At 55.1% G+C, this 20,873-nt stretch overlaps 4 protein-coding genes across 4 annotated transcripts in view; 3 read left to right on the top strand and 1 right to left on the bottom strand.

The window, feature by feature from the left end:
- Positions 1-384: 384 nt before the first annotated feature.
- Positions 385-7,650, bottom strand: VOLCADRAFT_121364 (uncharacterized protein; the record flags this gene model as incomplete). The annotated part of the gene is made up of 12 exons (XM_002954888.1): positions 385-558; positions 915-1,043; positions 1,807-1,935; positions 2,552-2,716; positions 3,079-3,144; positions 3,759-3,896; positions 4,776-4,850; positions 5,371-5,457; positions 6,848-7,015; positions 7,201-7,320; positions 7,408-7,542; positions 7,621-7,650. 12 exons carry the CDS (start codon positions 7,648-7,650, stop codon positions 385-387), a joined length of 1,416 nt encoding a protein of 471 aa, XP_002954934.1.
- A 367-nt stretch (positions 7,651-8,017) lies between these two features.
- VOLCADRAFT_95820 (uncharacterized protein) lies at positions 8,018-13,605 on the top strand (the record flags this gene model as incomplete). The annotated part of the gene is made up of 7 exons (XM_002954941.1): positions 8,018-8,353; positions 9,741-9,819; positions 10,818-10,890; positions 11,621-11,714; positions 11,899-11,991; positions 12,564-12,665; positions 13,405-13,605. 7 exons carry the CDS (start codon positions 8,018-8,020, stop codon positions 13,603-13,605), a joined length of 978 nt encoding a protein of 325 aa, XP_002954987.1.
- Positions 13,606-14,969: 1,364 nt separating this feature from the next.
- On the top strand, positions 14,970-17,935 carry fnr (ferredoxin-NADP+ reductase). The gene is made up of 9 exons (XM_002954940.1): positions 14,970-15,008; positions 15,088-15,117; positions 15,232-15,317; positions 15,398-15,428; positions 15,541-15,705; positions 15,845-16,070; positions 16,349-16,647; positions 16,888-16,986; positions 17,214-17,935. Exons 1-9 carry the CDS (start codon positions 15,003-15,005, stop codon positions 17,310-17,312), a joined length of 1,041 nt encoding a protein of 346 aa, XP_002954986.1. The 5' UTR covers positions 14,970-15,002; the 3' UTR covers positions 17,313-17,935.
- Positions 17,936-20,226: 2,291 nt separating this feature from the next.
- The window catches only part of VOLCADRAFT_118899 (uncharacterized protein), a gene marked incomplete at both ends in the record, with an annotated part of 14,714 nt that continues 14,067 nt past the window's right edge, over positions 20,227-20,873 (top strand). The window contains one exon of the mRNA XM_002954939.1: positions 20,227-20,321. Within this exon, the coding sequence (XP_002954985.1) occupies positions 20,228-20,321 (94 nt within the window). The remainder of the gene's footprint in view (positions 20,322-20,873) is intronic.

Genomic DNA, 20,873 nt, shown 5'->3' with positions numbered 1-20,873 from the left:
GCACTCTCGCTCATCAGGGCGCAAACCGCCTGCCTGTCGTCCCATCCAAAACCCCAACCGCAACCCCAACTTACCCCGGCCAGACCGTGTACATTTACAAGTTTATGCCTTAACTTCAACCCTAAACACACACAAACACACACAAACACACAAACACGCACGCACAGCAGCAGCAGTAGCCTGGCATAGCCGCTACCTCCTCCTCCCCCTTTCCCACCTCTCCTTCCTCCTCCTTCTCCTCCTACTACTACGCATTCCCCGTCCAACCAGGTACGCCGCACCCTCTCCCCAATAACAAGATCTGGTCCCACAAGAGAGCACAGGCAACACCACACCCGCCAAAGGTGACGGTGACGGTGACGGCGATGGCAGAGATATAGCTGGTTACGCCCCCACGACCAACCCCGCCGGCCCTGTGCTCGTGTTCGTGACCAACGGTCGGAAGCCCAGCTCGTCCACAGGAATACCGAATTCCGTTAGTTTTGCCTCGTACACGCGGATGAGGTCGTTGTGGGCCTTGGACACCTTGGCCACGTCGTACTGCAGCGCCTTGATGATCTGCGGACGTCCAGGTGGAGAGGCCGGGCTAAGTCGGGGGCTGCCAGGGGGAGACGGAATATACAATACACAGCATGCGCAACACCCCCCACCATGCACCATGCACCATGCACAGGCTCGCCCACGCCGACCCACACCACAACATCAAAATCTTAGAGCTTTTCATAAAACGCACATGCGCATTCACGTAGCCCACGTCCACGCGTTTGTGTGTAGGATACGCCCACCGCTATATTCCACACACGCTCGCACATGCACACCCATACTGGCACACCCATGCATGTGCACAACTACCGACATTCCCGAACCCGTCAACCGCACCCGGCCGTGCAGGCAGCGAAGGGCCCTATCCCTACCTGGTTCTTGTTGTCCAGCACCTCCTCCAGCCGCTGGTTGATGGCGGCGAGGGTACCGGGATCCAGGTTGGCCGCAGTCAGCACCTCGGCCAGCTGGGCCTCCTTCATCTCCAGCGCCTCGCCCAGGGCCTAACATACGGGGGGAGGTAAGACGATACGGCGAAGCACAGACGATTGAGGAAAAGAACATTCCATAACATAACGTAATAGGGGAGACCGGAAATCGCGACCTGGTAATTCATTATAGTAGTTTTGCCTAAATTGAAAAGAGAGGGGGATGGGAGGGAGTCACGTAGTGCAGGAAGCATCAGCCAAGGGGGCTACTCGCCGACACGCCCAAACAAGTTGATACCAACCGACTGAAGTAGTCCAAAGCGATGCCGGAACAATTGCCGGAACAATTGCCGGAAGCCCAGGGGATTTAAAAAAGAGAAGCTGTGTCAATATTACCGTCTTGGGGCGGGGATGAGGGTGTGGACAACGCGTAGACGGATTGCAGACGGTTTATGCCTTCCCCTTCGCCTTCCCCTTCGCCTTCCCCTTCGCCTTCCCCTTCGCCTTCCCCTTCGCCTTCCCCTTCGCCTTCCCCTTCGCCTTCCCCTTCGCCTTCCCCTTCGCCTTCCCCTTCCCCTTCCCCTTCCCCTTCCCCTTCCCCTTCCCCTTCCCCTTCCCCTTCCCCTTCCCCTTCCCCTTCCCCTTCCCCTTCCCCTTCCCCTTCCCCTTCCCCTTCCCCTTCCCCTTCCCCTTCCCCTTCCCCTTCGCCTTCGCCTTCCCCTTCGCCTTCCCCTTCGCCTTCCCCTTCGCCTTTCCCTTCGCCTTTCCCTTCGCCTTCCCTTCCCCCTCCTCCCCTTCCGCCTCCCACCGGCCCAGTGGGCACAACCCAGACGCGCACCTCGATCTTCTTCTCCAGCAGCGCTGACTTGAGCCCGGTCTTCTGCTGCACGTCGTAGATGGACGCCTCGAACTTGGAGTACAGCTCGTCACGCTCGCCTTGCACCTTGGAAAATCGCTGGGACAGAACCTGCAGTGTTTGATGTTATAATAATGCAGCAGCGCCCGAAGGGTTCCCATGATGGGGTTGAAATGGAGCAGGGGACTCTTCCAATACACGGGAGAGTAGAGCAGACACCACAATGCCGCAGAGGAGAATTGCGAGTGTGGAGGACAGATGGGAATTTCATGTTCAATTCACCATTGCCGCCCAAAGTAGCTAAAACAAGACCGCCCGCTGATTTGCCTTCAAAAAATCCGTTTTGGCAATTTCTTCCCGCAGCTCTTTCATCTTATTTGCATTTCTTGGTCTTGTTTCATCAATTGGTTAATACTCATTATTACAACAACAACAACAACAACACCGATATCAAGGTTGTTGGAGGGACGAGGAACGGAAACGAAGGAGCCCAGTGATGTGCGGGAGATGTGCTGGAGATGTGCTGGAGATGTGCGGGGTTGCCACGGTGTTTTGCCCCGGCACACGTTGCGGAAAGGTCTTTGCCGGAACTAAGGACTCCAGGGGGCCATGGACGAAATGTAAATGAGCATAGGCTCATCACAAGATGGAGGCTCTTGACGTGCCTTCAATGCCCCATTTCCCCTCTGCCCCCTTCACATACACACATACATACATACACACACACCTCGTTCTCCCACTCAAGGTTCTTGATCTGCCGCTCCGCATTGAGCAGCCTGGCCTTGGTCTGGGAGAGTGATAGCTTGTCCTTGTCGTAGTTGGCCAGCTGCTGTCGGAGCATCTCCACCTCCTTGAGCGCCTTGGTTAGTGGCTCGGACAGCCGCTTGTTGTCCTAAGGTGCGGAAATGGAGGGAGGATTAAACACGGGGGACCGGTAAGACGAACCACAGAGAAGTGGAGCACGGGGGTAGTTTTAAAGTGAACACGGGGGTACTTAACGGCGTGGTGGACGTTACGGAGGATGAGGATTGGAAAGAAGGAAAGCGGGATCGGACAGAGTGATGGATGGACAGGACCTGGGAAGGATTGCGGATTACCTTAGGTTACAAGTTACAAGTTCCGTTAGGGGGGGGAGGGTTATGGCGGGAATAATGGCATGAAGGGTTTCGCTTAAAGGGTTCATTTGGGGGCCAGCCGGCAGCCGGACATCATTCACTACGGCCGTAACCCAGTTCTCTGTTCAAAGCTCCTTACCTGCGCGATCTCGTACATGAGCTTCTCGTTCTGCGCCTCCCGTTTCTTCATCTCCGCCACGTCTTCCTGTGGGAAAACGTTAAGACGTCGAGGCATTCAGACAGACACACAAACAGACACATATCTCCATTTTTGACCCACATGACCCACATATATACATACCCACACATGCATGTGTGAATGTGTGTTTTCTGTCAGGGGTGCACCAGGGGAAATGGATCCCGCTGCACGTGGTGGCAACTCGGGGTGTCGTGTACTTGCAGCAGGGATAAGAAGAGGAAGAGTGGGCGGGCCAGGGCGGGCAGTTCTAGGGTTTGGTGGGGCCAAATTTGGCCAAGTGAGATATTGGGCTTTTCCGCCCCGGAGAGAAGGGAGGATAGCGACATCATCATTTAAGTACTTGGAAGCTGGTGGGAAGGGAGGGGAAGGGAACATAGGCGAGCTCGGTACAAGGAGGGTTGCTCTGTGGACCAGCTCTGAGCAGGCAAGGGCAATTGGGATGAAGCGGGGGGTAAGACGAACCACTGGCGAAGAAAGCAAATACCAGAGGTACACGGATATAGTCCAGGAGAAGATAAATGGAATGTTGGGGGGAGGAGATGATTGCGGCGTTTGAGCTCTTTCGATGGGGCCCTCCCTCCCTTGGCAAGCCTTCGTCCTTATCGGCAATCCTGCTGTACCTTGAGCGTCTTTATGAGGTCCAGGTTGTTGTGCGTGATGTCGTTGTAGTAGTTCTTAATCTCCGCAAACGCGCGCTCGTGTTTCTTCATGAGCTCATTGATGTGCGTGTTCTTGCGCTCCTCGATCTCGTGGATCTCCTGCGGTAGGTGTGCGGGTGGAAGGGAAGGGGTTGAACAGTTGCGCGAGATGTGTGTGTGTCTGTGCGTGTGTGTGTCTGTGTGTGTGTGTGCGTGTGTGTGTCTGTGTGTTTTCATGATCTCAGCCGTGATAAGGGAAATGCACCGTTGGTGCTACAGAGTTTAGCAATGTCTCTGCGCGTCCGTGCGTGCCTGTATGTGCGTGCGTGTATGTGCATGTGTGCGCGCTGCCAGGCGGGGTGATTAGAAGGGGGAACCATCGCCCACCTAACCCACCAAATGCACCTCTGGAGTTACACGGACTGCGAAAAATGCGACAACATTATTCCCACAGTCAATCTGTTGCCGTCCTTTATGTCGGTAAGAGCAGATGCACACAGCAAGTCTCCAACCAGATGGGTAAAATGGATCGCGAGAGAAAAAACGTCGCGTTTAAAACGACCTCTCAGGCGGTGTGCTTTTCTGTCGGTGTCGAGCCCTCTGAGCATGGAGTGAACAATTGTGGGCATGGTGGCTTTGTGTGGCCTTTTGAAATATGTGGGCTTATATGTGGGCTGCGGGGCGCTGTGGGGGGGCAGCGTGGGAGGAGTGGATTATACATACACACATACATACACCCACGCGACCGCACCAATGTCAAGTCTACACACAGCTACCAACATCACACACCCGTCATCACCAGACACATTTCCGGGGGTGACTCTGTGGGGATGTTCCTCATATATAGCCTCCACATTCCCGCTGCCTTGCATTCGGCCATTACGTGGTTTAGCATTAGCCCATTACGTGGTTTAGCATTAGCCCATTACGTGGTTTAGCATTAGCCCATTACGTGGTTTAGCATTCGCCCATTACGTGTCCTAGGAAATACACGCCAACCTGCTTCCTCCGTAGCTCCAAGTCATCACGTAGCATCTTCATTTTCTTCTCGTACTTTTGCTGCAACTCCCGTGCCTGAGATTCGTGCCCGCGTAAAGCGTCGCGGAAGGCGCGGAAGGCGAAGAGCGACGGGGGTCAGGACAGCGGTAAGCGTGAGGGAGGGCACACGAGCACCTGGGAGGTATGTGGGAGAGAGTAAACTCGTGCGTCTTGTCGAAGGGGGTCGTCCTATGGGGGAACCCCCCTCAGGGCTTTCCCACAGAACTGCCAAAGAGAACTGCGCCATCACTGCAGCCACTCCGCCACTCCATCCATCTTCCCTCACTCTTCACAAGGTTTCAGCGTTGCGCCCAACCCCTCCTCCCTCAGGCAGCCTGCAACTCGTGTGCATACACATCTTCAGCACATGCGCTCATGCGGACCATACGCTTACCCCCTGGGACATCGCCGGCCCGTTCTCGATTTCCCTGAACCCCTGCCCCGTCCATATCCCTGCCCCATCGGTAAAATAATGCTCCTAAGCCCCAAACCCGTACCCCGAGTCAAAATCCGTACTGGTCTTTGCCCGCGTACACTTTCCCCGGCCAGCCCGTACCTGCAGCTCAAACTCCTGTCGCAGCTTGGTAATCTCCTTGGCATGTTCCAACTTGAGCTGCCGAATGATGTCCTGGTGGGCCAGCTCCTAAGGAATGTGTTGAATAAGGGGGAAGGAAATGGGGGGTTAGGAAACATAGAAACAGGAGGAGAAGGGGTAATGAAAGGGATAAGACAGCATAGAACAAGGCCAGGCAAGTGCCTGGGCCAGCCACAGCGGACGGTAACCTCGGTAAGGGAAGAAGGAAGCTTGGAAAGGACGGCCAATATACATGGTTAAACAAATTCCAGAAGACCCAAGGCACACAAGTTGGAGAGCAATTCGGCCGAAACACCATTGCGTGCGTAAGACTGACGGAGTTTTCTAGCTTCTCTGGCACAGCAAAAACAGGGTTAAACAAGTGAGCACAATAGAGGATTCGAACGGTGGTCAACCCATTCCTGGATATAGACCTCAAATTTAACTCTTTTCAATGCAACTGCAGGTCCCTAGCCCTCCATAGGGAAAAGAAACGTGTCCTAGCCGCATAGAAGGGCCGACGCGTCGGGCTGTGTGCTGCTTCTTCACCGATCCTGAAAGCGCTGTCGCAGCAGCTGCTGCTGCTGCTGTTGCTTTAACAGCCATCCCCGTGCTGCCATCCCTCCAACAGCATATTTCCCGCTAATCCTGATGCCTCCTCATAATCCAGCGCTAATCCTATTGGAGCTGCTTCCGGACCAGGCCTTCATCTCAACGCCCAACCGACCCAACTGCCCCCTCCCCATCACTCTTTGCCATTGCGCAGACACCTCTGCACCCTAAAAATGTGCTGCTGGACATGCCCGGCCCTAACGCCCCAGGGGCTGCCGGCTGCACAGCCCCCCATGAGGGCGGTCCACAGCAGTCAGCAGGCTCAACCAGCCACATCAACGTCTTGAGCTCTCCATTTTCTCTCCCCGCGCACCCCCCCGACGGTGCACAGCGGCGACATTCACTCCTAACGCGCGCCGTTAAACACACACACACACACGCACGCACGCATGCGCGCGCGCGTACGTTCCTAATCACCAAACTGGCTGCTGTGTAGGTGGGACAGCACCCCAAAATCCATCCGCAGGACGATGCCGCTGCATTGAAAGATTCGGCGCTGTGGAATTGGCACTGCGTAAGGCATATTCCCTGACACCGCTGCCACCACCCCAGTGCGCCTGGACAGGTCATAGGATCCGACCTCCGCTACCGCAGCTGCCGCACAGCCGTGCTTACCTCCGTGGAGCTTACCTCGTGGACCTTACCCACACACCCCAAGTTCGAAAGCCGCAGGGCGCACGTGAAGTGGTGGCTGGTGAGGCAGGCGACGTGTGCTGCAAGAACCCGGGGTCCTCAGCAGCTGGCAGCAATATCTGCTAGCTCGCTTACCCAATATCTGCTAGCTCGCGTATCCCACCTACCCCCCGCGCAGCTTCCACCTGGTCAGATGAGGGAGGCAGATGCGCACCTGCTCCTTTAGCTCCAGCTTTAGATTCCGCTTGTCTTTACCCAGGTCCCCCTCGCGCTTCCTGAACTCGTCCTGCTGCAACTTGAGCGCCAGCTCGCCATCCGCTTTGAGTGTCGTGATGTTGTTCTGGTGCTCGTACAGCAAGTGCTTTACTTTTTGCTTGTAGACCTGTAGTAGATTGCGGCAGGATGGGGGGGGTAAGAGGGGTGGCCATGTGCGGCGAAAAGTAGCAGCGTATGGAAAATAGGTGTGGTCAGGGAGGAAAACGGAGGTCTATTGGGAGCACTGCGACATGACCGCTGGTTCGAGTCCAGGCTGTGGGCGTGCAGGATCAACAGTGACTGCTGACCCACCTTGATTTCCACTTGGTGCCGCTCCTCCATCTCCTCCATCTCCCGGTCCTTGTTCCGCAGCTCAGCCCGCCGGTCCTCCAAGTCCTTCTTCGTAATCTCCCAAAACGCATTTATCTTGTCCTGTGATTACAACACAGGCCATCATTCCCGTCAACAACCAGCGAAGACCTGGGCATGCAAGAGCACGCGGGGGCTACCCTCGCTTACTCTCTCCAATTGCATATAGTTTCGGTATTCCTCCTCCTTGTTCTTTTCTTTTTCCAGCGTCCCAATTTTCTGGTTGAGCTCCTCCACGGAGGCTCCCTCGATGTCGCCTGTTTGCACTGCATCCTTCTTGGCGTCCTGAAGCGCGACACAATCGAGCTTGTAGACAAGAGCTACAATATAAGATTGAAAACTGTCTGCGGGACGCAGTCACACCTTCTTCGCTGACTTCTTTTTGGGGGCCATCGTAGTGACCTACTTGCGCCGAGCTAATGTTCGTTGCGTCACCAATGGTAGTGTCTAATATGTTCAAAAACCAACTTGCTAAAAGGCAGAGTTGTTGCCTTCACAAGGAAAACGACCACGCCGTACATTATGGTGAACCTATTGACGCAAGGAAGGGGACTGTCTGTACTTTACACAGCAATTATTTTTGTTGAGCTTGATTTGTAAAAGAACTTATTATGTAACGTCTGTTAGGCGCTGACTGATGTTGTCACCTTCGTCACTGCATACCATGATGTATATGTCGGCATAGGTAAATGTAAGTATTTACATCCTGTTGAACTGGCCTGTTTTCGTCAAGCAAAGCCAGTCTCCGGCGTGTTACATTATGTCACGAGTTAAAGACCTGCTGGTAAAGCTTGGAGCTGTATGCCAAAGATCATACAGCAGCGTTCAGGCGTGGGGCGCTGACGCATCGAGCAGTTCCAGCTGCTTTTTCCGGAGCATCGCCTCCTCATCAAGCGCACCCTGGCGGACCTGCAGCTTACAACACACGCAGATGAGCTGGTCCAACCCATTCCTCGACGGCTCTTTATATAGATCATTTGCCAGCCAGCGACCTCCGCAGCAGCCACCACAGCTTGGCAGTGGGACACGCCCCAGCCCACCCAACTACTACGTGAGCCTCGGAAATTTGCGAGACAACCCTGGAGCTACGCGGCAGGTGAAGCCACAGGGGACGTATCTCACCCTCCCTTGGGAGCCGTAACCCCAACAAGTAGCCTGCCAAGCGGAAGGGGAGGCAGTGGGAAGGTGACGTACACACCAGGTGGCGTGAATACGGCACAAAAGGGCGCGCCGCCAACAGATCGGGGTGGACCCACCCTCTCAACGTCATGTCCGTCCACGCTTACGAGGCCTAGCCTAGGGTTTCGCGGGCGCTCTAAAACGAAACCGCAAACCCCGCGGCAGCGACCCCTAGATGCATGTTAATAGTCCGCCCTACCAAAGAAGATTTTTCCTGCAGCTCGTTCCGCTCCGCCCCTTTCTCCCCCTTTCCCTCCCATTTCTACCACCTATTCGATCATCTACCTAATCAGTGCGTCTCTCCCGCTTGGAGGGGTGGGGGGGGGTTTGGAGGGGCGGGGGGGGGAGAAAAGCAAAGGCAGCCGGGCTGTGTTGCGTGGGCAAGTGTTCAGGGAGGGGGATAATGGCAACTGGGTTGTTCAGTTCAAGGTCGCTCGCCCTCTGAATATATTCATCTTACAGCCACCATCCAACAACGCCACATTCTTATCCTTTCATCCACTCATCCCTTCCTTTCAAAATGTCTTGAAGCTTTTAACCTGACCCTAAAACGTTGCCCCGCAAGCAGACAGACCCATATCCCCCATCCTCTGATGTCGCCTCATGCTGGAGTACCCTTGCACAAAACCCAGTTTCGAATTTTGAAATTTCGGCCCCCAACCCCTTCCCACTATTGGTTTCCAACATAACGACGCTTTTTGGTTTTAGAATCCTTTGGCAATTGGCACTGTCGACTTGTCGGCAAGTAACCCCCCGCAGTCCCTGCTTCTTTTGCATTTCATGACTCCCTCCCAACCCCTCTCCCCTCCTCCCCGCCTTTCGGTCAGTTCGGTCCGTTTCATACACTCTTGCCCTGGCAGCAGCTTCAATCGTGTGTGGTTCGTCTTTCCCCTCCTCCTCCCTCTTGCCCTGGCAGCAGCTTCAATCGTGTGTGGTTCGTCTTTCCCCTCCTCCTCCCTCTTGCCCTGGCAGCAGCTTCAATCGTGTGTGGTTCGTCTTTCCCCTCCTCCTCCCTCTTGCCCTGGCAGCAGCTTCAATCGTGTGTGGTTCGTCTTTCCCCTCCTCCTCCCTCTTGCCCTGGCAGCAGCTTCAATCGTGTGTGGTTCGTCTTTCCCCTCCTCCTCCCTCTTGCCCTGGCAGCAGCTTCAATCGTGTGTGGTTCGTCTTTCCCCTCCTCCTCCCTCTTGCCCTGGCAGCAGCTTCAATCGTGTGTGGTTCGTCTTTCCCCTCCTCCTCCCTCTTGCCCTGGCAGCAGCTTCAATCGTGTGTGGTTCGTCTTTCCCCTCCTCCCCGCGTTCTCGTAGCGCATCCGCGTGGGCCGTGGTGATGCCGGCAGGAGGAACAAGTACGCGGGCCGCGGCATGAAGGGCCAGAAGTCTAGAGGTGCGGTGACAGGGCTACGGCCTGGGCCTGGGCCTGGGTGCGGCCGTAGGCCTGTTTGCCCTTAGGCCGTTGCTGGCCTGGTCGTGGCATAGTTAGTTAGTACGGCTGGAATGTGGCTGCCTTATCCTATTACCATGGGAGGTATCGTTGCGCAGGACAAGAACATGTGCAAGGAACATGACATTGCAGGGAGCAAGCGAGCCAGGGAGGCATACGGAAAGGAAGAGATGGGGCGAGGTGCAGCGCCCAGGGGGTGGTGGTGTTGGCGGCTTTCAGTTGTGGACTGGACTGGGGGACTGGGGGGGAAGGATGTCAAGAAAAACCGGGGAGAGAGAGAAAGAGAGAGAGAGAGAGAGAGAGAGAGAGAAAGAGAGAGAGAAAGAGAGAGAGAGAGAAAGAGAGAGCGCCTCGAATTGGGGGAATGGAAGCTTTCGAGCTCACAGAGCGGGAAGAGGGATTCCTTAGCGTTGTCGTGTTATGTGTTGCGCCAGCCGTGATATATGAGGAGGTGTATGCGGAGGTTAATGAGGAGGTGCTTGTGGAGTTAAGTCTAGGTTCGCTTCAGGGTGCTAAGGAGCTGTGTCGACGCACACATGACAAGGGAGGGGAGGACAGACAGGATTGGAGAAGAGGACGTCTAGAAACTGATGGGGGGTTGGGAAGAGGGAGGGGAGGGGTGGTGGGAAAGATCGTTGAAGCAGGAGGGGTTGCATGGACGTGGTGTGTCGGCACCTTTTAGGTGAATGTACTGGACAGGATTGGGATTTGGAATTTCTATTACCTCCCCCCACCCACCGACCCCCAACACATGCGCAGTACAGGCAGATATACAGACGCACGGGAGTCTTCGGGATGGGCACGAGCCAGCTACCATGAGCATCTCCCGCATTAGCGCATCAAAAAAAGGAGTACTCTCCTCCTGACTGTATTGTTCTATGCCGTAACTCCGTACGATGCCGTACACCGTGTACACGCTCCGTCGTACACTCTTTCCCCAGGTGGGCCCCACATGCTGTTCGACGGTGGCCAGCTGGGTCTGCTCAAGTTCCCTGTGACGCGGCAGCGACCCAAGTGAGTTCCCTACGGTGGTTGTGGTCGGTTGGTCGTTAGCTGTTGGGCGGTTGAACCGGTGGATCGGTACACAGGTGCGTCGGTACGGACCAGAGGCCAGCCGGCGATTCAATGTTTTCGGCTGCGGCTCAGCGTTACTTACTTTTGTGTAATTTCAAAACATTTTGGGCGCCTACCGGGAAAGACAGTTTTTGGACACTTCTTCTTCTTCTTCTTCTGTCATACTTGGGAACCGCACGCAACCGGAGCCAGAGCCTAAATAGGCTATTCTCAGCTGCTGGTACTCCTGCGGTGTGACCCAACCGCAACAGAACCTCCCGTAGAAACCCCCTGACGATGACCTTTGTGGTACGGCTCGGGGAGATCGTTCGTTGAGGTTGGGTGGCTTGGTGGGTGGCTTGGCGTTCCCAAATTTCCTTATTCTTATTCGCCGTTCTTTCCCGTCACATCCACACCCGCCAACCCCCTTCCCAGCTCTGGCAGCCGGCCCTTCGGTCGGCGGCGGCTGTTCCTCTCTGTTGGAATCCCCTCGAAAAATGGCCTTCCTCGCCCTTCTGCAGCCCCCTCCTGCTCCTCCCTTCTGTCCTCTTCCCAAAACCCTTTCATTTTTAGTCTACCTTCACTCCTGTTTTTTTTGGGGGGGGTGTTACCTCCAGTCACGAACGGTACTTCCTGGCATGCCAGATACCAATCCATCTTCCTCCGATGAATTTCACTCACCTGCCTGCAGCTACGAGGTCTTGTACTACCAGCTTGGCCTCAGTCGGGTGTTGGAGTACGTGCAGCTGGGGTTGCTGGATTCCAGCCGTACAATCACCATGAAGGTGAGGACACGGGGGGGGAGGAGGGGGAAGTGCGGGCAGATAGATACTGGAGGTTTCTTCCCGACAACAGGGTATGTACATCCTGGCCTGCCGGGGAGGATCTCCCTTACTATTTATTGTTATGCAGCTATGCAATGGAGGATTGATTGGCCATCTTTGGCGCTGTTGACCTTTTGCCGCTCAGGATCTATACGACACGGGCTGCGTGACCAGCAAGATCAAGTACGGCGTCCTCCTGTACGGCAAGGCGCGGCTCACATTTCCCCTGGACATTCAGGTCCGGGGGCCGGGAGAAGGATATGATCTGTGTACGTGTGTGTGTGTGTGTGTGTGGTGCTGGTGTGGTCGTGGGGCCCTGGTGTGGGGTTTGGGTTTTGTCAGTCGGCTAGGAACGCATGACACGATATGCGAGGCATCGCGGACATGGCAACACAACAACATATCAACACGTCGATGCATCAATACGTTAAAAGGACACAGAGGGTGTGTGTGTATCGTTTGCGATGCACAGACCACATCACCATACTCACACACACGCACACACAGGTCACATCGCGGCTCAGATCATCCTCGGGGAGGGGGAGAGTGTGTCGTCCCAACTGTATACTCGTGTATTGCTGCCTTAGTTGACGTTGACTTGACGGGTTTTCCGCTCGCTGTTTCGAATATCGCGCCCGTTCCCAGCATTCCCCTTCTTTGTTTTATTCCCCTTCCCGTACAACCTTCCCCCAACAAAACCCACCCAACTGCCCATCACCCTCCTCCCCCCGTCCCCCGCCGGGGACGCATTACCTTCACTCGCTCGTAATTCGTCTTTTCCCCCGCCGGGGCGTTCCTGTGGCCCCGCAGGTAACCGCGTGCAATCTGGACACGAGAGGCTGTGTGGAGTCCGCGGGAGGTCGCATCACCAGGGTTTATTACACGATGGAGGGCCTGGGGGCGATCCTGCATGTGAGAATATGTCCGGCGAATTCGGAGTCTAGTGTGGGCTTGGAAGCTTTAGGGGGATCCGATCCTGGCTGCATGTGCGAATCTGCCTGGCTTTACGTGCGTCACCCCCCGTCCCTGTCCACGGTCCCTCCTCCTTTCGGTGGCCTGCAGTCCCACGTCCCTAACGCCACAGTTGGAGGTCCAGCAGGCCATGCCAGGCCATGCCCCTGTATCTGAATTCCGCCTGCGAATGAGAAAGCCTGCGATTCCCATGAACCCATGAAGTGGGAATCGATAAGGGTCGCCATGCTATGACAGGGCCTCTGCCGACCTGCACGTGCTTATCTGTCTGTCTGTCTGCCTGCCTAAGCGTGGGGCAACCCACCAAGCCATTCTCGTGGCCATGTCCTCGCTGGAATAAAGCTGATTCTGGCCTCCGTTGCGTTCTTGTCGTTGATGGTAGCGGCAGCAGCTCCATTGAACCTGGCCCCAAGCAGTCACCTTGGCAGTTGCAGATACAGCCAAGGCGACTAGCCTGACCCCAACATCATGCCGCGGGCTCGCGCGCTATCCTATTCTTATCCCTAATAGTTACATCTACCATGTTGGATGTTTTCTAATTCCACAATCCCCCCTTCCCCAGTTCTGCTTCTTCTCAGCTCTGCTTCTTGTGCACTCTTTCCTTGGCAGCAACTTCACTCGCTCGTGGTTCGTCTTTCCCCCCCTTCCCCCTTCCATGTCTCTTTTGCTCCGTCTGTAGCCCGAGACGTATACCAGCCGCCGCCTGCCGCTGCCGCTTCCCGCCGCTGGCTGGCATCCCAAGCACGACAAGAAATTTGACGCCATTGGGCAGATCCCGCCGGCGGTTCGGCACAACGTGCTTGCACTGGCGCCCACGCCGCCGGTGCCGATGTCGACTACCGCGAGTCCCCCTGCTGCTGCCACCGCCGCTAAGGCGTGAGGCAGGGCCGCGGGCCGCAGGTCCTTGTAAGCCGTCACAAAAAGTTTCTGTCGGGCTATGGTGTTTCTAAGATGAACCGCCTGACTCTGGTTACCATCAGTAGCGGTGCTAGTGGCTGCGAGGTCTGTTTTTAAGAAGCACCGCAGACCACGCATTGAGATCCAGATTTGGAGCACCTGTGGAGGAGGCACGGGCTCCATGGCTTTTGGACGTGATCGGCAGGATCCTCGGCCTCTTTACTGCTTCTGACAGCCACACGTGGCGGCATGGTATAGAAATAAAGCAAGGCCCGGGTTGGATGGCGGGAAGAAAGGTTCTGTACACGGCGGGCCCGTTCACCTGTACCGCCTATAACCGTGCGTACCCTTCCAAGCGGCCAGGAGTAGGTATCCGCGTAAGGAAAAACACATTACCGGTATCGGGGCCCCAACGAATGCGGCTTCGTAACGCTTGTGACGTGCGCGCGCGCACGCACGCATGCAGAGCATAGAGAGCTTAAGGCACAGCGACACCTGCAGGACTTCCAGAGAAGTTCGTAGCGCGACCAACTTTGCGGGGCTCAATGGTTGTACGTATTGGGCAAGAAGCCGGTTCATTGGTACTGTAGCACACCACTGTCTAGGCCTATTATAGCTGCTACGTGCGACAAACAAGACATGAGCATGCAAAATGAAGTTGAACGCCAAAGAAGGAGCAGCCATTACCACGGAGGCCATGCAACCTCGAAATCAGGGCTTTTAAGGTTGCAGATGGGTACATGGGCCCCCGGGCCCGTGAGCTGGCATAAAACTGGCATGAAATCAATACAGCTTCGCCTTCTATATCTGTGCTTCCGTGCAGTTTTCAGGGGCCGAACAAATTAGCCCTCCAGCACTTGCATATCCGAACAGGGATGCTTCAAGTTTAAGACGTCACCAGTGTTCATCACGGAAAGCATCATACTCATCTTAAAAGTCCTACAGCAAGGGTTGGAAAGTCTGCATCTGTATGACCCTGGCGTAGATTGTCGTTATAGGCGTCAACATACATCATATGAGCCGAGCAAAAACAACAAGGCACAACAGTTTACTCGAAACTTGCGCGTTTAGTCCCGGCATTGTAGCTAGTAGCCCAAAGCCCACGAAAAGGACAGTCGAAACGACAGCAACCAGATAGCGACCTTAGGAGGTAAAGGGGCGCTCATGACCTAATCGAATGGCTCCCATGTATTTACAAGAGGGAAGTTCTATGCCAAATAAATACACAGCTTAATGCATCGCTCTGCACAATTTGTGGTGCCGTCCTGGGCCTGATCTTATCCGCTCCAGAACCGCCCGAGCGGCCTGGTTATTGTGCGCACAGCAGGCTAGTAACTTCGCTCTTCCCTTGCGGCACATCGCACAGCCTAATCGAGAAACATGCAGGCAGGTTTACAACAAGCCTCTAGCAGAAAGCTATGATAACGATTTCCTAGACTGACATTAGTTCTTTTTCCTTTCGCAGACCATGCGTGCTCCCGCTGCCCAGGGCGCTGTAAGTTATCTCATAGCAAGATCTCTTCCCGCTAGGGCCCCCCATCATGCGGGCCACTTCGATGCGTAGAAAGGGCCATTGTCTTATTGTGGCTCTCTCTCTGCGTTCTTGCAGGCCACCCGCGTGGCCAGCCGCCGCGTGTTCCGCCCGGTGGCGTCCACCAAGGTCTCGACGGCCGTGACCACCGATGTGTCCAAGCGGTGGGTCTAGGCTCGCCTTAGTTGCCCTCGCTCTGGCGTCGTAACGCCTACATAACATGCATTATACCCTCGTCTTGTAGGACTGTGCCCACCGCTCTGGAGGAGGGCGAGGTGAGCTGCAATGTTTCATGCAATCGGGGCGGCTGATCGGCGACCACCCTATCGTTTTGGGTCGTTCTGAGTAGGACACCGTTGTGATTAAATATCTATTCTTGTTTTCCAGATGCCACTGAACACTTACTCGAACAAGGCTCCCTTCAAGGCCAAGATTCGCTCTGTTGAGACCATCACCGGTCCTAAGGCCACTGGTGAGACCTGCCACATCATCATCGAGACCGAGGGCAAGATCCCGTTCTGGGAGGGTCAGTCCTACGGTGTGATCCCGCCGGTAAGATAATATGACAGGTTTGGAAGTGCTTATGTGTTGGGAACCTGCGTACAGCTGCGGATGGCTGCTAAGGCGTGTGCATGATTTCTAATTAAACTATCCTCCTGTGTACTGTGTATCATCATCTGATGGCGCACAGGGCACCAAGATTAACAGCAAGGGTAAGGAGGTGCCGCACGGCACCCGTCTGTACTCCATTGCCTCGTCCCGCTACGGTGACGACTTCGACGGCAAGACTGCCTCGCTGTGCGTCCGCCGTGCCGTGTACGTGGACCCGGAGACCGGCAAGGAGGACCCTGCCAAGAAGGGTATCTGCTCCAACTACCTGTGCGATGCTACCCCCGGCACTGAGATCGTCATGACCGGTGAGCTGCTTCACTTTTCAGATGTTCCGGGTACTACTTGTGAAAGGTGGAACACAATACGGTGTGGTTCACACCTTAGCATCAGTTCTGCAAGCAAACGTGTGAACCTGACCGTTTTGGGTTTGCCAGCACAGGTTCACACCTGGAGACTCTTATTAAAGCAAACAACGCTCCAGGAATGTTTTTACACTGGCTTCAACCATCAACCCAAAATCGCACGTCCTGAAGCCGCTTGCTGCGTCTTGCTGTTCGTGCTCTCAACGCTTTCCTTTTCGCAGGCCCGACCGGCAAGGTGCTGCTTCTGCCGGCTGACGCCAACGCCCCGCTCATCTGCGTGGCCACTGGCACTGGCATTGCTCCCTTCCGCTCCTTCTGGCGCCGTTGCTTCATGGAGAACGTGCCGAGCTACAAGTTCACCGGCCTGTTCTGGCTGTTCATGGGTGTGGCCAACTCGGACGCCAAGCTCTACGACGAGGAGCTGCAGGCTCTGGCCAAGGCCTACCCCAGCCAGTTCCGCCTGGACTATGCTCTGTCGCGTGAGCAGAAGAACCGCAAGGGCGGCAAGATGTACATTCAGGTCGGCGAAGTGTGATTGCGTGGGGGGATTCCATCTTCAGGTGTCCTTTGTTAAAACCCACATCGTGCTTAATTGGCTGTGCCAATCACGGATGCATGATTCAGTCAAGTGTGTAGAGTGGGCTGTTCCTTACTAGCAAAACTCTTAAGTAAATATTATATTGGGTGTTTGTGGTCCCCAAAATCGCGTGGATGCAACTGAGCGATGTTTTGATTTTGTTTATGTCCTTCGAATTCACAGGACAAGGTGGAGGAGTACTCTGACGAGATCTTCGACCTGCTGGACAACGGCGCTCACATGTACTTCTGCGGCCTGAAGGGCATGATGCCTGGCATTCAGGTGGGACTGGGATGGGCGGATACCGGGTCTGGGCATGATGAGTTCAGAGTGCGGGCTTGCATCAGGCTATGCATCAGGAAAAATTTAACAGGGGAAGATGTCCCTATTTTGGCGCGCGGAATGTAGGTTATGTTTGGTGCGGTCATTTTGTATTGAGCTCTATCCTGCCAAACCTGTTCTCAAACCGTGCTCTTCATATGCTTGTCGGGTTCCCTTTGGCCCTACAGGAGATGCTTGAGCGCGTGGCCAAGTCCAAGGGCCTGAACTACGAGGAGTGGGTTGAGGGCCTCAAGCACCGCAACCAGTGGCACGTCGAGGTCTACTAAGCGGCTTCCTCCTCGGGGCTGCAATGGGTGCTGTGATGTGGATCTGGGGCTCGTCTGGCTCTTGCGCCATCTTGCAGCTTTCCGCGTGTGTCGTTCGGACCGGACGACGAGGGTGGCGACTTTCAGCTGGTTTGCTACATGCGCCTAACTTGCTGCAAGTGGAGCCGTGATGGGTGGATTCCATGTACGCTAGTAGGACCGGACCGGGCTCGTACCCGAAGCGTTGGCTGCCCCTGCCGCCATGGACGGCTGTGCGGGGAGTTGATTGCTCAATTTTGGTTGTTGAGCGCACTTTCGCCATTTACTTGTTTTCCCAATGCGGTGGTCATCTGGTGTGTGTGTCTGTACTTGATTATACACCCCGCGCCGACCTGCGTGAGTAGAGCGGATTGAGCGAGAGTGAGAACGTGCGAGTGGGGCGGAAGGGGACGTTGTAGATGTTGAGCCGCCGGAGCAGGCTTGCAGATGGCCCATAACTGACCACCAAACTTGTGCTATAGTTTGTAATGGAAGGAATGGCGACTGCGCAGCTTTCCCCTCTCCGCTCCCAAGCGGATGAAGTGATTAGTGGGCATGATGTGTTGGTTCATACGCATGAATCTGTAAATATCTGCCGAAGATTACTTCCGTTTGCCTGTCTCGCGCCTTCAGTTTCTTTACGTAGAGTCCTGTCCCCCCAGCTTTTGTCCCGAGTAAGCAACGGAATGCAACAAACGCCTTTTTAAGTTTCACGCTTCCTAGGAAGAGCGCTTGCATCGTGCAGGGATAAATGCGTTGCAACAGATTGGAATAGTCGCGAGGGTAAGCGGTACAAAGTTTTCATCAAGTCCCATGGCAGACGCTCCGCGTTGACGACCCATGGGCACCCGGTGTATATTGGCATTTGCCAATTCGTGTCCATTTTTAAAATCCTTAAATTCATTAACGTTTGGATCGATATCTCCTTGTAGCCCGACATCTGATAGCTCATTATCGCTTCTATTCCCGCGTTAGAGTTAGATACCGTTTGAAACAGGCCTCCACGATTGCACTCTGTCTGCGTTGAGCAGACGTGATGCTGCCAAAAGTCCGAAACCTTCAGATCCAGCGTCACAGTCCTACTCTTTTCGGAGGGTTTCGGTGCAGTTCGTTTGTATTCCGCAGGCCGCAACGCTCAGGACTGGACCAATTGGGCTTGCAAACTTCTGGATTGCTTCAATGGATAATTCCACAGCAATCCAATGGCCTGGCGGCCCAGACTGACGGCCTGCCGGCTAGGGCATCGCTGCGGCCATCGGACGCCCCAACAGTGACAAGAGTGCTGCGCGTGCGATACATCCGTAAGGACCACAACTATAAGGTAATTTGAGTATTGGGGAAATTTAATGAGTGCTCCTCGGACACCTCAAATTCTAACATTCTGTCTTGGCACACGGCGCCACGAACTGCCTCTGTCGCGCTCTAGGCAATGGGGATGCGGAACAGGGAGAGCAATGGCGGGGACCCAGACGGATTGCAATGTTGCAAGTTCCCCTTTAGGGGAAGAATAACAAAGGGTTGCAGCGGTTGACGCTGCGCGGTCCCAGGCGCTCATGCAAAAACTGTATTTTTGGCGGGCTTGGTTGCCGGTGACCTGGATACTAGCTCTCTTATGCACCAATGCCGCCATCCACCCACTCACCCACTCACACCCATACATACATACATACATACATACTCGCATTTCTAGGAATGCGAGCTGGAGTGATCACGTTGTTACTGCTTGTGCTTCAGCAAAAGCAGCTGCTACTTGGGCCGAATTCCAAGTTTATATAGGGTTTGGCACTACTGGTAAGGCGCGACCATTGCCCCCGGGAGATCCCGGGAACGATACCCGTTAGGGTCAAAAGTCCTTCCGATGGTGGAAGGTATTGCGCCCCTAGTCGATGGACGGTGGTGACCTGGGATAAAGTTAACCTGCGAGCCGACCAGGAATGGAGTTGGGCCGCTGTCGACCCGGCAGATTCCGTTGGATGCTGGTGGTGGGTGCGGAACCTGAGCGATCCACTGAGAAGTTGACTAGGGTGACTGGATGAGGGTGCCCCGAAATACCAGGGTAGCTGCCACGGGCGAAGATACACCCCCCTGTTTCACACATCATACATACATGTATATACGCATATACACATACATACATACGTATACATACGTATGTACGTATACATACATACATATACATACGTATGTACGTATACATACATACATACATACATGTATATATGTATATATGTATATATGTATATATGTATATACATAACAAAACACACCGTCGTGCATGTACGCACGCCCAGAGCACACGGTCGCTCCCTCTCCTGGCCGCAGGGCTGGGGTTTGCACGTATGGGGCGACACGGCGAGTTGCACCCAGTGGCAACAGCCCCTGCCGCCCGCCAGGTCAGTCCAGGGAGGGGACTCTCCGTACGGCTACGGTGGATTTATGACATTAAAAATAATGATAACAATAATAATAATGTAATGGCTTTGGACTCCTCCTGCCGTTGTTGGTATGATGGGCGTGTGGGCCACCGCTGCTTGGCCCCTTCTGCTGCGTCTTGATGGTGTGTCTTGATGGTGTTTCCATCCCGCAAAATTCCCCCGCCGTCCCGCCGGGCCCCTTGTACGACATGATTTCATCCCACCTCCCCTCAGTTACGGCATATACAGACATAACACCCCCCGAACAATAGCACGCAGTAGCTCTGTTGTGTGCCTGTGTCTGTGTGCGTGTGTGTTTCTCCCTCCCCTTCAATTTACCGGACGTTAGCGGCTGTTATTCCCCTTCCCGCCCCCTCACACGTACACACACAACTCGTCGCCAGTTGTTAGTTTGACTTTTGCCCCGTGTAATATCCCCCCGGCCGCCACCGCCGCCGCTCTCCCCCGTCAATGCCCATCAGTGTCACGGCAAGCGAGCTGGTGTGGGACCTGCCTCTGAAGCCTGGCGCCCGGCGGGTGGGGGCGCTGGTTCACAAGGGCGAACAGAAAGCTGCGTGTGAGTCGAGTGTGGTGGCGGTGCTGGTGTAGGTGGGCTGGGGGATTGTGGGAATGAGGTGATGATGGAGTGGCTGCTAGTCTGGTCGCTGAGGCTCGGGCTATGAGTAGGCCTTCGGGCTGGGTGGGCTCGGCCCCCGCTTGCTAGCTTGCTTGCTTTAGTTTATTTTATATCCTTATAGGGTAGGGCCCCCCCATTTTCATTCTGCAGCAGCTTCACTCGCTCGTGGTTCGTCTTTCCCCCTTTCCCCCTCTCCCCCTCTTCCCCCCCTCTCCCCCCCTTCCCCCACATCTTCGGAACCGTTAGATTACCGGTACTTCACACCGTACTCGGCCCTTCGTTGTCGGCGGTGAAGCGGGCGGCACAGGAAGGGGAACAGTGGTACATACTCTAGATGCTGCCCTCGTCGCTGACATGCACCCCCGCTCTTTGGCGCATTCTCGGAGAACCCGGAGCAAACAGCGGAGCATAACCACTGGAGGAAAGGCACTGGCTGCCCACTCCTCCTCGGATATTACCTCAAGCGGTACCGGTTTCAGCTTGCTAACGACG

Source organism: Volvox carteri (assembly GCF_000143455.1).
Source record: "Volvox carteri f. nagariensis unplaced genomic scaffold VOLCAscaffold_47, whole genome shotgun sequence".
Taxonomy (NCBI): domain Eukaryota; kingdom Viridiplantae; phylum Chlorophyta; class Chlorophyceae; order Chlamydomonadales; family Volvocaceae; genus Volvox; species Volvox carteri.
Note: the sequence above shows the minus strand (reverse complement) of the source record. Positions and strands in the feature narration are given on the sequence as shown.